General features: G+C 39.8%; 1 protein-coding gene across 1 annotated transcript in view; it reads right to left on the bottom strand.

The window, feature by feature from the left end:
• Nucleotides 1–16,315, bottom strand: part of FBN1 (fibrillin 1) — a 223,807-nt gene that overhangs the window by 171,259 nt on the left and 36,233 nt on the right. Inside the window, exons 4-5 of the mRNA XM_054565457.1 lie at nucleotides 8,607–8,702; nucleotides 5,376–5,471 (exon numbers count right to left, since the gene is read on the bottom strand). Of these exons, the coding sequence (XP_054421432.1) occupies nucleotides 5,376–5,471; nucleotides 8,607–8,702 (192 nt within the window). The remainder of the gene's footprint in view (nucleotides 1–5,375; nucleotides 5,472–8,606; nucleotides 8,703–16,315) is intronic.

Genomic DNA, 16,315 nt, shown 5'->3' with positions numbered 1-16,315 from the left:
TTTAGGCTTTATCGTCTGGTTCACATAAAGTTTGACATGAAAACATTAATCCAATTCCATGTGTTATAAGAGTCATGCAAAATAATTCTTTTCACTGCTTTCTAATCTAAGTCCATTTTTGACCCCAAACAACTGAAGTGTTTGACCATCTGCTGTAGTCATTAAAACTGGCACTATTTTAGGCTGTTTCTAAAAACTCAAATGCCTCCCAGAAAGTGGGGGAAAAAAAAAAAGGTCACATACTCATTTGAATGTATTGCTGACTCTATAAAGGTAATTCCAAAAATGTGGTTCCAAATATGGTTTGAACAGTTGTAATATTGTAGGAAAACTATATAACCTCCCATGGTAACTACACTAAATGACAATGTTCATTTTGTACGTCTACATTTAAGAATGTTGATTCAGTCCTTTAGAGTCCACTTATATGTACTGCAAACAGGAATCACTCTCTTTCCATGAGTGGGCTGTGAATCTTTAAAACATCAAAATCAATCAAACAGAAAAATATCCCAAAACCCAGCGTTACATGCACCAAAGCAATACTCAAGACTTCTTTCCTTTGGTTGTCAAAATGATTTAAAAGCAACTTAGCTCAACTCTACCAGAGATTTAAAATCACCTATCTAGCAAATTTCTTGAGGGGCTTTTTAAAAATCTATTACTTCCACTTTAAAACTCATAGTTCTAGGTTTCTTCTACTGTTCTTCAGAAAACTCTCTATGGTTACTAATGACCCCTTCCCAGGGAAATGCAAGTATAGTACAGTGATTCCATGCACAGGCTTATTAGCCAAACTGGCAGGGTTCAGCTTTCGACTGCACCATTTACAAGCTCTCTGACCTTAAGCAACCTATTTGGCCCCTCTCTGCCCCTGTTTACACCTCTATAAAGTGGGATTCTTAATAGGACTTTTCTCAAAAGTTTTTGCAAATCACCAAAGAACAAAGTTCAGCACGCTGCCTGGCATGCCCCAAGTACCCAGTACACATCACCTGCTTTTATATCAAAGGGCCTTTTGTGATTTTCATTATTTCTTGACCCTTTGAAGAGTCGAACAACTGCGAGGCTATTTCTTAAACTCCTTCTTGCCTTTAGTTTCTTTAGCTGGGGCTCTCCTGGTTCTCTTATGTTTATCTATTATCTCTTTGTGTTTTTTCAATGCCTTTCTTTTATCCTCTTCTTTCCCAAGTATCATTATCCCTCCCCATCTCCAAGTTCAGGTCTATCTTCATCATTCTCCCTTTTTTCATTACCTTGAAACGTCTCATCCATGCACAGGACTTGCTGTGTTTAATGTAAGAGAATTTAAGAAGATTTTAAATGGTCTGCATTCTGAGACAAAATGGCAAGAGAAAGTGGGATTCCACATAGTTTTGTTGACAATAACTATAGTAATACACAATTAGCTTGTGTTATCGTTACCAAAATAGGTACTGACCTCATTTCAATACTAATAACAAATGCCAACCTACCACACCACTGAGCTTAGGCCATGGTCAGTTTTACTGGTTACTCAAGGCCCAAGCAGAAAGAAGATAAACATGGCCTGCAGGTAGGAGGGAGAGGAGGGAGCAATCAGGAAAACCATAAATGTACATTTACAGAAAATAATTATAAGAGGAAGAGCAAGGGAAGAAACTTAGGGTATAAAAGAAAACACAAGAGATTCAATCTTTGATAGAGAATATGGCAGGCAATGGGAAACGCAAGAGCTCACAAGGGCTAAGAAGCCAGCTAAGTACATTAATTGGGCAGGATGTATCATAATAGGGAGTGACAGAGACGGTGGCAAACTGAAGAATGTGACTACAGGTATTCACATGCAGTTTTTAGAAAGTAAACACTGCAAGCCAAACAAGTCACAAACCTTTACTTCTTTTTCACTGAGGGCAGAGAGATAGGAAATGATGTTATTGTTACCTGTTCAATGAAGCTGATTAGCCAAGAAATTTCTTAAGTATATTTATTTTACTGGCTACAAGCTGCAAGTAAGACCAGTTAATTTCATAACCTGAGGCATTTGTGGAATGAAGGTTAGAATTCATAATTCACGCTTGGATCCACTGCTCATCTCCATCACAAACTAAACCACTATGTTTGTGGATCAAGATTCATTTATTGGTTTAAAGTGAGCCCGATCCTACCAGCATCATGCCCAAAGGTTATTCCACACTTCCACTGGCTCTTTGAGATAGTTATACGTGCATAAAAGATTCAAGATTTCCCAGGAACAAAGCTGCTTATTCTGAGAAGTACTTATAAGTGACATTTTGTGTTGCTTTCCATGTGTGTTACATCAGGGCAGGAAGTTGCTTATTTGCTATTTGTTTGTTTGTTTATTGCCACTTGGTTGGGGTCAGAACACACCTTCTTTTTCTGTATCCTTGTCAATGAAAAATGGCAGTCTTCTGGCCCTAAAATGTAATAGTTGTAAAAGATGGGGCTGAATTCAGTTAGGCATCAACACTGTAAGCTGTCCTTACAGAAAAACATATGAAAAATATCCAGGATTGGCACAAGAAAGCAAACAACAACTACTCCCAGGAGATTCTTATTCATATCCGATCATCCTATCTCCAGATTTTCTGGTACTTTAAAATAAGTCCAGTTCAACCTATATTGGCCATGTACTATGCATCAGACATTGAGCTCAGTGTGGGAGTTAAAACGATGAAACCATAGGTGCTGCTGAGGAGCTTGCTCTCTAGTGGGGCAGATGGACATGGAAACCTGCTGCTTCAGTGCCAGGTGGCTTGTCCTATATAAAAGAGGTGTGGAGAGGGCGCTAAGGAAGAATGCGGAAGGAGCACCAGGAAATCATTAAAGCCTTCCGAAAGTTCATTTTTAAAAATAAAAAGTCGCATCTCAATTAAAACATACTACAACTAGCCCAGGGAGTTAAACAATGCAATAAACTAGCCTAGGTAATAAACGAGGTAATCAGTGTACTAACTGACCATCCGAAGTCACACTAAACACTAAACACTTCTGGATGTGTTAGTCCTGACTCAGTCCTACATTTTTATTATGGACTCTTGAAATCACAAACATACATTTGAGTAAAAGGACATATTGCCTCTAATTCTTTGAGGAGGTAAGCAAATGACTTTCACAAGAGCAGAAAACAGTGAAGATTCTACAAATGGAAATACAATTCTAGAGTCCAAAAAGACTCCCCTCACCCACGTGGGGAAGGAAATTATACTTATGTATCCCCTCTGCCACCGAAGGTCTAGGACTATATTGAAGGGAGGAACAGGAAAAGTTAGTGATGAAAGAGAGCCTGCTTCCTGTTCCCCAATTTCAACTACTGAAAACACCTGAAAATCTGCCATTTAGGGAATAATTTTATTTAGATATTGTGAAGATTCTATGGGACCAACATATATTTATATCTCAGTGCAAATTTCAGGAGAGAAACATTTAAAAAGACTCCAAAAGTTGGAGAAACCTTTGAGTTATATGCTAGTTTTAATTGAGTTTAGTAACTTAATCCATTCATATCACTTCCTAATGTTGGTCAAAAATCAAGTCTTCAGCCCTGGCTAATGTGGCTCAATGGATTGAGCACTGACCTGTGAATCAAAGGGTCACTGGTTCAGTTCCCAGTCAGGGCATGTGCCTGGGTTGCAGGCCAGGTCCCCAGTAGGGGGTGCGCAAGAGGCAACCACGCATTGATGTTTCTCTCCTTTCTCCCTCCCTTCGCCTCTCTAAAAATAAATAAATAAAATATTTTTTTAAAAAATCAAGTCTTCAAAGAAATAACTGTAGGAGGATTTAAATACCATGCCCTTTTTATTTAAGTTGTTGTGTTATTATCAACACCCGCACTGTGGGCATCACTATCTTTTGCAGCAGATTATTAATCACTTTCTTAGATGTAAAATATATTTTCATCCTATTAGTGATTTTTCTAAAACAAATTGAACCTAGTATTATCATCTCAAAATTATTTTCACACATCATGTCCCAGGTTACACATTAACAATTTTAATCTCAACAATTTAAATCCTACAGCATCTTCACTGAGTAAATAATGGCATCACAGACTGATACTACCTAATCAAAATATCTGTCTTTGTTACTCTGGGTACCATTAGCTCCAAGTTAATAAAAATACATCTGTGCAAGCGTAAAGAGAAACAGTTTCAAGAAAGGACTCCAGCATGGTACCAAATGCAACATAAAGGCCAAGAGTTCATGCTGCATCCATCACACAACAATACCACACAGATACAATGTAATTTATCTGTGTGGTATTGTATCTGTGTGGTACTCAGTGATCAGACCTAGAGTCACTTGCTAAAATATGTATTGTTGCTTTATCATCAAATAACTGAATTTAAATAAACTTGTAAAACTAGAAACAGAGAACAATTTCTCACATACCACCGTCTGGTCTTTGTTTTGAAATGACATATTCAACATCTACTACTGAATCTTTACCTTCCGTTTTTGAAAAACAAGGTCTTTATATAACATTGGATAAAAATGATGACTGCAATTTAAAAGTTTTATGACTATTTTTCAATTAATACTTTCCATGAGTATTTTTGCAGTTTTGTATGAAATGAATCTTCTAAACCTTCACTATAAAATTAGGAATGATAAGAAAATGGCTGTGAATGTGGAGACAAAATGATCAAAAAAGCCTCAGTTCAGAGGGTGGGCAGGACACTTATGCACATTGCATGTCTACATATATCTCAATATTATCTTTGTATTTATGGGGAGAACATTTGTTTTAATTAGGAGCAGCAGTAAGCATTAGACTAGAACACGGAAAATCCACATTCAAATTAAAGTTTATTATTATGTGTGTGAACGTCTCAAATGCAAAGCTGACAATGATTACACACCTGGGAAGGCTGCAGTGAGTACCGGAAAAGTCACACACGTTGAAGCAGCAGACATTCAGTGTTTCTACAGGGAATTTTGAATGCTGAGCTTGTACACCACTATGGCCTCCAATAGGTCCTAATAGATCTTTAGGTATGTTTTTCTTCACTCTAAATTTTTCCCTTTCCATACAGATGTTTTGTTTGGAGCCATTTCTCTAATTTACTAGGATAATAATGAGCTCAATCATTACCCTTCTGGAAAATTCTCCTTCTTTTATCTTGATGCCAACTGGTACTTATGCATAGGCTCCCTACTGAGTCCCAGAGTCCACTGGAAAGAATTACTGAATAAGATACATAGATTTAAGGCCACTGTCTTGTCATCCTTGGGACAGTCCCAGTGACAATTCAGAAAGCTCCTCAAAGCTCAGCAGAAGTCATGAAGTAGCCGCACACACCCAATGTGTGTTTAAACCAATCATAGCTTTAGCCACCAGAACATCTCTATACTAATTCATTTTTAAAACTTACCTCTTTCACACTGGGGTCCAGTAAAGCCGTACGTGCACGCACATCGATTTGGAGCCACACATCTGCCTCCGTTGAGACAGCCACTCTCACAGACCGCTGTAAAACAAGGAGAGAGAAGCTGGGAGCCTTTCCCTGAGAACACATGCTAAAGAAATAGCACATGCAGTCCCCTGAAAGGACAATAAAAAATCTAAATAATTGCCCTGGTACGAGTTTCAAACAGTGACCCTGCAGTTCCAGCTCCTTGGCTGTCCCTCAGAAACTCTTAAGTAAAACTGCCTGGACTAGGTGAGCTGGTACCTGTGTTCGTGCTGACAGGCTCAATCCGGGAAGCATACGAGCAGCGCTTGCAGTTCTGCATCTAAAATGGTGGTTTATAAAAGGTGTCCCTGAACTCACAGATACAGAGAACATTTTGATAGTTGCCAGGTGGGAGGGGAACTGAGGGGATGGCTGAGACGAGGGGAGGGAATAAGACATAGGAATTGCTAACGATGGACATAGTCACAGAGGTGTACAATACCCCATAGGGAATATAGTCAAGAACACTGTAATAACGGCGTGTGGTGTCACACGGGTCCTAGGCTGATGAGGGGGAATCACCTCATAAGTTATATAAATGTATAATAATTGTTGTACTTGAAACAAATACAATATCGTGTGTCAACTATAATTGGAAAAAAACTTTAATCTTTTAAAAAAAAGACATAACTGGATGGAAACTGTACTCTAGCAAGTGGACTCTTTTGCTTATGATTTATGCTGAATTTCCAGAAGGGAAACTTTGACCCCTCCGCTGTCACCCTGCAGAAATGTGGCATGTTAAAATCACACAATTAACTGCAAATGGCAAAACATTAATACTGACATTCAGTAATTTACACACCATCCTGGAGACCCAATGAGGTTATAACAGAATCTATGGAAACTATTGGTGAAATAAGTCCAGAGATGCTTGAGAGACATTTTACATGTCAAAAAAATGCACTAAAGTAAGAACTGAAAGCCCATGCCCTGCGCAGCTCTCTCTCTCTCTACAATTTTTCGCAGCGCTTTCGTGCATGGCGTCTCCCTAGGCATCTTTTCCCACAGGTGGTAGGTTCTTCCCTACCAAATCTGCCAGTCCCACCTGCTCTTCAAAGCCCAGCTCAGATCTCCCTCCTCCGTTACACTTCCCTAATACCTCCATTTAAATTAATTCCTCCTTCATACAGTCCCCTTGCATTTTGCCTATACCCACGTGAGCCACTCAGATCTCCAAGAGAATCTACTCTAAGGAGCTTAGTAGGCCAACAGCCCCTAGCTACTGCATGTGTTGTGTGTTGGGCTTTGGGCTAAACTCTCCTGGAGACACCAAACGGAGCAGAGGAGAGGCATAGCACCTCCTTCTGATTCTTTTTCCAAAAACCCCTTCGAAACCATTTGCAGCCCCCCTTCTCTCTAGCCATGGTCTTGATAATACCCTGCCTTCTTCCGGCTCCTGTCCCCTCCAGTCTGACCTCCACACTCCAGCCCCAGTGATCTCTCTCTCTCTGTAAACCTTTGTAAGTGAAAGGTACAAGCAGTGCTTCACAGCATTGAATGCATGGGCTGTGAAGTCAGACTGCTTGGTTTCAAATTCCAGCTTTGCTAATGACTCCCTGGGGAGGCTTAGACAAGTCACTAAAGGCTCAGTGCCCCAGTTTCCTCATCTGTTAGAAAGGTAATAAAGGCCTGGGACTCAAAGGGCTAGTGGTATGGTAAATGAGTTAATATATGTGAGGGGTCTGTAAATGTGCCTAGCACACAATAAGCATAGAGTAAATAACTCAAAAGATGAATGTTGTTGGTTGGGCTGTTGGTTGGTGTTATCTTACTCCTCTTCACTGGCTCCACTTGGGACAAAAATACGGTGGGCATCAAGACCCTCAACACCTGGTCCATGGCTTCCATTCTGACCTTACCTCTCTTCCCATCACTCCCTTAGCACTGAAGCTCTAGCAACACCAAAGCACCTGCCATGTTCAACATCCTTATGTCATGTTCCAGTACCTTGGCCCATGCTGGCCATCTGCCTAGAAGGCCCATCATCCATCATCTGACAAGTGAACCCCTAACTGACCCTCAAGACAGCTCAAAGGCCCTCCACGCTGGAAAGACCATCCTGTCTTTTTCTTCTCCACGCTATGCCAGCGAGCTGCATGACTCTCAATCCCTGCAGCGTGTGGACAGTCATGGGGGCATTGTTTTGGGTTTGTTTTTAATAGCATTATTAATCATACCAACCATATACACATACACACACACAATGGCAAAAACTGGAAACAACAGGAATAAATGCTCATCATTAAGAATTCGTTAAATAACAGTAAAACATCCATATAATGGAGTATTCTGTGACCATTAAAGTGTGTTTTAAAATGCTTAATAACATGGAACATACTTTTAATAAAATGTTTAGTTAGAAAGTAGTATGAAACAGTATACAAAGGATAAGATCTCATGTGCCAAATATGCATTAAAAGGCTTGAAGGTAATATCTGAAATGATGGAGTTATGGATAATTTTCTTTTTTATATTTTTTAACTTTTCCAAATTTTCTGCAGGGTATATATCTTTATCTTGGTGTAATAAGAAATAAGCTTTTTAAAAGGAATCTTTGGCTTCTGCAAAGCACAGGGACTAAGAGCAAACATGCAATGAACAGTATTCATGAATGAACCAACAAACTGAACACCATATCATACCTATTACAGTAACAGAAGCAAGACTGGAAAACTAGAGAGATGCAGATACAATTAATCAAGAGAAAGGACGTGTTTGAGGAGAAAGATGATACTGATTTTTTAAATACTTTATCTGAGATGTTTCTTGAAAATTCAGGTGCAGATGTTCAGTGATCAAATGGAAGGTATATGGCTGGAATGAACAAATCTGCAAATCTGGAATGAAAAATTGCCTTCAGTGGCAATTGCAAATCAAAGGAATGAGGTAAGTGAGGTGGTGAAGATAAACCAAAGGAAAATGAATCAAACGACCCATTTCCAATGTTCCTATCTCCGGTGCTAAGTGTGTTGAGTAAGTGACCTGCTGACCTATAAGAGCCTCTGGACATCTGTAAAAATATCATGTCCCAGGTAAACAAATAAAATCCATCAGTGATGATCTCTGTATTCTTTTGGTCTACACATCTGTCTACATATTTGTCTACATAAGTTAACATCTGGAATACTTACAACTACCATTACTTACGTTGTCCACAGTGAGTCCCTATGTATCCTTTTTGGCAAATACAGTGATCATCGCTGCAGCTACCTCCATTCATACAGCGAATATTACAATGCTGGACTTGAAGAGGAAAAAGAAAAAAAGAATAATTTAATTTCGCAATTTAAGTACGTAGATTGCATCAGTTCACATGAGTTGATTTGTAGCAATTTAAAGAAAAAACAAAATGATTCATCAAAATTCATATATTTATTCAGAAGTAACCTAATTGACAATGCTAAACATGTTATCATTTGCATGTATAAAATAATTTAAAATGCGTGTAATTGTTTCTTTAATATTTAATTCTGCTAAATGACTTCCCTGATTTAGCAGAATTTACCACTCAATATCATTTCTGTAATTTATACCAAGAAAGTAGTGTTTTGAGTAACCATATTAGACAAGGTTACCATGATAATAATTTTTCTTTTAAAAGATTTCAAATCCCAGGTAGGTGCCCCAGGAGAACAGCAGAGTGACAAATTCCAAGGATCTTTGTCAAAAGAAATTTTGGCGGCAGCAAAAAAGAAGGGAAAAAAACCCTACAATGACATTTAGTAACAAGACTGCCTGAGAGTACAGACTGCTAGACTTGGCTCAGAGAAAGCTGCTTGTTTCAAAAGCAACCCTAAACAAAGTAAGACCTGCAGTGTTTGAAATTCATTCTTTATCCCGCTGTCACCTGCAGAAGTGGGGGCTGTAGGGCCCAGGACAGAGAGGCCGCTAGCAGACAGGCAGACCCGAGATGAGGAGACACCCTAGGAGAATCTTGAGTACAAGATGCCTATTGTTGAGAGTGAGAGCAAGGCATGGACTCTCGTTTCTCTAGCGTTTAGGCTGCGTCTATGTCAGCAGTTCAGGCAGGAGAACAAGTTCAAAACCCTAGGCTGTTCCTTAGTCCTCCAGAAACAGTAACTACCCCACTTGGAGAAGAATAAAGGCTCGATTGAATTCATCATTAATCCTCATTGACACATCCCTCTACATGGAGGCCAGGACCGGGCATGAAAGGTTTGGCTTATGCTGCTCTGTCCTCCAAGCTGTGGCAGTAAATACCTAGAGAAAAGGCCAATTTTACCTAGGAAGAGAATCCCTTCTTCTGTGCAAGAGCAACAATCAGCTGCTTATGTTTGCTCCTCTGCTCAGTCTTCCTGGAGCATGGAGGCCAAATCTTCTCCCCGGAGGAGAGAGAAGGCTCCTCCAGCAGCCACCTTCTTCAGCGCCCCTTGTTAGGATGCTCAGTCCAGTACCAAAGAGTGGCTGCTGATGTCAGGAGAAAGGACCATTTTCATAAGGAGCTACACAAACCTCCACATGACAACAGGAAAAGGAAGGTGCCAGAACTCAGTTCTGATTAGGCCCTCACAAAGCACCAAACAGTTCGGTAAGTCAAGTAGAAACTGATGCAGTGTTGCAAGAACACGTCACACACGTACTGAAACACCATCAAAGGCTCTCTATCCCTCCTGTATAAAGAATGGCCTCCATCCCTCAGCATCCAAAGGTCCCATGGGCAAACTCCTGTCATATGACTCAGTCCCTGACCTACTCCTCAGTCATTCATTCGCTCAACAAATATTTCTGAGTGCCTACTATGTGCTGTACAGAATGCCAGGCACTTTGTTTTAGCTAGTCTCTTCATGGACTCTCGTCTTTAACCCATCTCTTTGTCTCTTTAACTCTCAACCCACAACATAAAACATACACAGTTCTCAACAAATATTGAAATCCTACTTATCTCCAAGACTCATTGCAAACGTCTCTTTATTCCTTCAATCTTTTCTGATTTCTGTTCTCTCCTCCCTCTAGATATGAGTCCTCTTTGCTCTGACTCCGGAGTATTTTATACATCTCTTTTGAAGTGTATATTATATAACCAAACCTATTTTTTTAAAGTTATTTCTCCTATGTCCAGCCTATGTGTCTAAAAGCTTCTTGAGAGTGGGAAGCATCATGATTATTAACTATATCCTCGTAAGTGCTCAGAGTAGCCCTTGCCTATTTGTAGATGCTATATAAAATTTTACTAAATTAACATCTATTTATGTAAATCATACTACCTGGAAATGATATCAAGAGATATGCTCAAAAACCGAGACTGAGAATTTGCCCATAGTGTCCTAAGCACTTACACAGCCCCAAGTGGGTTGCTATTAAATATATTTTTATCTTCATTTCCCCATGTATAGAAGTAGAAATAATTCCTTTGCTGGAGAATTGTCATAGAAGTCAAGAAACCCAGGAAACTGATGAAAACAAACTGTTATTTTTAGGTTCCTATGATTCTATTAAAATGTCTCAGCCAAAATGTTTTTTAACTAAAAAACTATCTGCGCGTACACAAAAGAAATGGTTTGGTGAAAAATTTGGATAGTATTCTAAGTAGGTCAGGAAAAGGTGTATAGTTGCTTTAAAATTTGAAGTTAAACTTAGCTTCATCCTATCTTAGCAAAACAGTGAGGGCTGGGAAAAGTACAGGAAATGATGTCATCTGTCAAGCAGCATTGGAACTCACCCCACAAACTGATTTCAATTAAAGTGGCTCATGCCAAAAGCTAATTTCCATTCCCACATGAGCAACAACGCCATTTAGCTACTTTGAGATAAAAAAGTTAACAGTAGTTTAAATGGTGACTTTACATTATTTGCTCAAATTAAAAAATAGAATGAATTCTTCTTTCCAAGAAGAATGGTAAGTTTACATTTAAACACAATAAATATAATAAAAACCTCTCTAATATGCTTTTATATATTTTCTGCCCTGTCTCAAGTGAATTCCAGCACAAAATATTCTTTCTCCTTTAGAATATAACACCACTGGGTCAGACTTATGAAAAATAAGGCCTGTTAGTCCAGTGGTCCAAATACACCAATGAACCACAGGTCCCTGGCCCAGGGGAGTGAACTCATCAACCGATGATAGGATCTTAATCACACCTGCTTTGCCCTAAACATGTTTACCAAAGAAACTGCATTCTTTGCGAGTCTTAGATCTTTAGGGGAGAGCAAGTACTCAAGACTTCACTACACAGCAGGAACAGTTTAGAGAGTATATGTACACAAACTGGTTTTATTTTTGATTGAGCTCTGTCATTGACACATATTCTAACTTTAATGTCAACAAGAATTCCAGATGCCTGGCCATTTGGAAACCAAGTTCAGTATCTTTAAAAGGCCAATTGAAAAATAAGAACTCTATTTAAACCCATAAAGATGCTCTGACTTTATTGGATGCTCTACATACCTCAAGTCAGAATGTGTTCCTAAACTCAATCTGTGTTGAGATTTTATCAGAAAATGAAAATACCAGGGGAGTCCAATTGTCAGTGTGCAGGCCTATGCTCCCACTTGAGGCTTATGAGGCCCCAGTGAGTACTTCCTCTCAAAGGGTTTCAAGTAAGGCTCAGCATCCTCAAACTAACAGGAAATGTGGCCATTAACCTGTCTCCATGTAGGATCCCAATGAATTTTATGTTTGCTTCAGATGTTAGTCAGTCATCTCAATCATTCAACAAATACTTACTGAAATGCCTTCCATTTGACAGGCTTCAGGAAGAGAAGAAATTCTCTCTCTTTTTTTTTTTTTTTTTGTTTGCATCTGCAAACCACACTTTTGATTTTTATTTTGGTTGTTTATTTTTTATTTTTTATTTAACCTTTATTGTATTTTTTTCCACTATTTAGTCTTCTTATACCCTTCTACCCCTGGCAATCACCACACTGCTGTCCATGTCCATGAGTCCTTTTTCCTGCTTGCTCAATCCCTCCACCCCTCCCTCTCCCCCTCCCCGGCTGTCATCCTGCTTTCCATCTATCAGTCTGTCCCCCATTTGCCTTGTTAATTCATTTTATTCATTACATTCCACATGTGAGTGAAATCACATGGTATTTGTCTTTCTCTGACTGGCTTATTTCACTTAGCATAATGTTCTCCAGGCCCATCTATACTGTCGCGAAGGGTAGAATTTTCTTCTTTTTCAAAGCCGAGTAGTATTCTATTGAGGAAATTTTCTTTAGATTAAAGCCCAGTACAGATTAATTTTTTTAATTATATTTTATTGATTACATCATTACAGTTATCCTGATTTTTCCCCCTTTGCCACCCTCCATCCAGCAACCCCCACTCCCTCAGGAAATATCCCCATTGTTCATGCCCATAGGTCGTGAGAGTAAGTTTTTCAGCGATTCCATTTCCTATACTGTACTTTACATCCCCATGGCTCTTATGTGACTACCTATTTGTACTTCTTAATCCTCTCAACTTTTTACCCATTCCCCCATATTTCCCTCCCATCTGGCAACCCTTAAAATGCTCTCCATATCCATGATTCTGCCTATGTCCTTCCTGTTTGCTTGGTTTGTTTTTTAGATTTAATTGATAGATATGCCTTTTTTGCCATTTTATTGTTCATAGATTTGATCTTCTTTTTCTTAAGTAAGTCCCTTTAAGATTTCATATAATAATGATTTGGTTCTGATGAACTCCTTCAGTTTTTTTCTTGTCTGAGAAGCTCTTTATCGACCCTTCGATTCTAAATGATAGCTTTGCTGAGTAGAACAATCTTGGCTGTAGGTCCCTGCTTTTCATGACTTTGAATATTTCTTGACAATCCCTTCTAGCTGCAAAGTTTCTTTTGAGAAATCAGATAACAGTCTATGAGAACTCCTCTGTAGGTAACTAACTTCTCTTCTCTTGCTGCTTTTAAGACTCTCTTGGAGTGGGCCTCTTTCTACCCACCTTGTTTGAGACTCTCTGTGATTCCTGGACTTGCATGTCTCTTTCCTTTACCAAATTAGGGAAGTTTTCTTTCATTATTTTTTCAAATAGATTTCCAATATCTGGCTCTTTCTCTTCTCCTTCTGGCACCTCTATGATGCAAATATTGGACCTTTTGAGGTTGTCCCATAGGCTGTTTATACTATCCTCATTTTTTTTTATTCTTTTTTCTTCTTGTTGTTTTTTTTTTTTGCTTCTAGATGTTCCAAATCATTGAAATTATTTTTGGCTTCATCCAGTCTACTGTTCTTTCCCTGTAAATTGTCATTGTTTCAATTAGTGTATCCTTCATTTCTGACTGGGTTTTTTTAATGCTGTTGAGGTCCTCACTAAGTTCCTTGAGCATCCTTATAAGCAGTGTTTTGAACACTGCATCTGAAAGACTGCTTATCTCCATTTCATTTAGCTCTTTTTCTGGAGTTTTGATCTGTTCTTTCACTTGGGTCATGTTTCTTTGTCTCCTCGTTTTAGCAGTCTCCCTGTGTTTGTTTCTATAGAGTAGGTAGAGCTTCTTTGACTTCGTATCTTGGTAGTATGGCCTAATGTAACAGGTGTCCTACAAGGTCCAGTGGCACAGGCTCCCCTATCACCCAAGCTGAGTACTCAACGTGTGCCCTTCATGTAGGCTGAGTACACCCTCCTCTTGTAGTTGAGCCTTGGTTGCTGTTGACAGATCAATGGGAGGGATTTACCCAGGCCAGTCAGCTTCAAGTACTGACTGTGATCACCGACCACCAACCATCCCCCTCCACGGAGGACCAGCTATGCAGGGGCATAGTGGTGGTGCTCTGATGTGGTCTGTAGCTGTCCACTGGGTGCATTGGCCCGGGGGTCTCCCAGGTGGTGCAGGCCAAGGTCAGGCCCTACCTGTGTTTTACTCAGGGCCACTCTGCCTGAGTTATAAAACAATCTGAGATGGCTGCTACTTGCTCTGGGCTTAGAGATTCCCAGGCAAAGCCAAGCTGTGAATCTAGGTTGGCTGCTGCTAGTGCCAGGCCTGGGGCTCACTGAGACCAGCTGGTGCTTGTTCGATAGGATTTAGGAAGTTGTAAAGCATGAGCCAAGACCAGCCATTCATGTGGAAAAGCAGCTTTGGTGAGCCTGTAAGTCAGGTGGCGCAGATTCTCTGGGGATTTCTGAGGAAGGTCAAACAGTGTTAGCCAAGTTGATGGAGTCTCAGATATGGCACCAGCTTTCCATCTTTGTTGGGGGAAGGGCTCAGAAAAGGGACAATAGCCTCTGCTTGCCTTGATACCAGATATTTCGTTTCTCCCTGTATGCCACTGGTGCCTTTCAAGTTGCTACCCCAGTGCTGAAAACTCAGAGAGAGTGAGTCTGCATAGATGAGTCCATGCGTGGGTTCTTTAAGAGGAACTGCTTGGAGCTCCAGAAGTTTCTTCAATTGACTCAATCCCTGTTGGGTTTTGCAGCCAGAAGCTATGGGGACTTACCTCCCTGGCACTGCAACCCTGGGCTCGGGGGCCTGGTGTGGGCCTGGGACACCTCACTGCCAAGATATCCCTCCCAAATTTTTATCCACCAAACGTGGGTGAGGGACTAGCCCATTCTGTGCACCCCTCCTACCAGTCTGGATGGATGCAGTTTCTTTAATTCCATAGTTGTCAGATTCCCATTCAACTCGATTTCTGATGGTTCTGAGTGATGGTTGTTCTTTATTTTAGTTGTAATTTTGGTGTAGTTGCGCACAGAGGCAAGCCATGGCTGCCTACACCACCACCTTGACCAGAAGTCCAGATTCATTCTTAAAATAACCACTCAGAGGAGAGCAATGTTAGTATACTACTGGAACAAGAAATTCAGAGCTGCGCTTAGGTCTAAAGTGCAGTGATATTCAGGCAGTAATTTTCTTTGGGATGTATGAGGTTGGCAATGATTCTAAAGACCTGCCATTATCTTGGCAGGCACAAGGGGAAGACAGAACATTGGGAGCAATTTGGAAATAAACATCTGTACAGCAAGATGTGATTTTAATTTAGGAACTACGAAAAGGACAAAACAGACAAATTAAATAACTGGACTAACGAGTGGACTCTACACCTGAGACAATAGTCCATAGGGGCAAACAGGGTCACTGCAGGATGAAAAGATTTTCACAAGAGGATATAACAGCAATAACATTCTTCTAAAGTGCATAAATATCCCGTGCCACCTAAAGAAACACCACTCAGAAGAGCAACTTAACTAAAGTATCTCAAAAAAAAAATTATCAGAGCTGGAAAAGATCCAGAGAAAGGCAAGTTATATGATAGCAATGATAAAAGCACTTCCACAGAGGGCAGACTAGAAAGCAAAGAGCTCAATTGTTTCTGTGGACCAGTCTGAGCAGAGTCTACCCACTCCTTCCTCCCTGTCCACATAAATCCCACATTCCCCTGAAAACATTTCAAAGAATCACTTCTTGCAGACCAGCTACAGCACCTTCCCATGCTTGGAAAGTCATTATACTTTCAGCATGTGGTTGTACTACATTCCCTCAGATGCACCAGCACACTGCTCTAGAATTGTTACGTTGGCCTTCTACACCCTCCACAGTTGGATTTGTGCTGGAAGTACAAACAACCAAAATTCTTACTGAATTTGAAGTGAATTGAATATGACAAAATTTAACAAAGTGCAAGGAGTTCCACATAGCAAAGATGTCAATACTTCCCAAATTGACAAACAGATTTAATATGATTCTTATCAAAATCCTAGAAATATTTTTTGTAGATATGGGCAAGACTGATCTAAAATTTATGTGAAAATGCAAAGGAACTAGAAGAGCTAAAACAAGTTTTTAAAAGAAGAATAAAGTGAAAGGAATTAGTCTACTCAATTTTCAATTTTCATATGGCTGCAGTAATCAGGACTGTATAGTATTAGAAAAGGGACAGGCATATGGATCAATGAATAA

This window comes from Pteronotus mesoamericanus, unplaced genomic scaffold (assembly GCF_021234165.1).
Source record: "Pteronotus mesoamericanus isolate MK-2021 breed Mesoamerican mustached bat unplaced genomic scaffold, CSHL_Meso_final contig_164, whole genome shotgun sequence".
NCBI lineage: Eukaryota > Metazoa > Chordata > Mammalia > Chiroptera > Mormoopidae > Pteronotus > Pteronotus mesoamericanus.
This window is presented reverse-complemented; position numbering and strand designations above follow the sequence as displayed.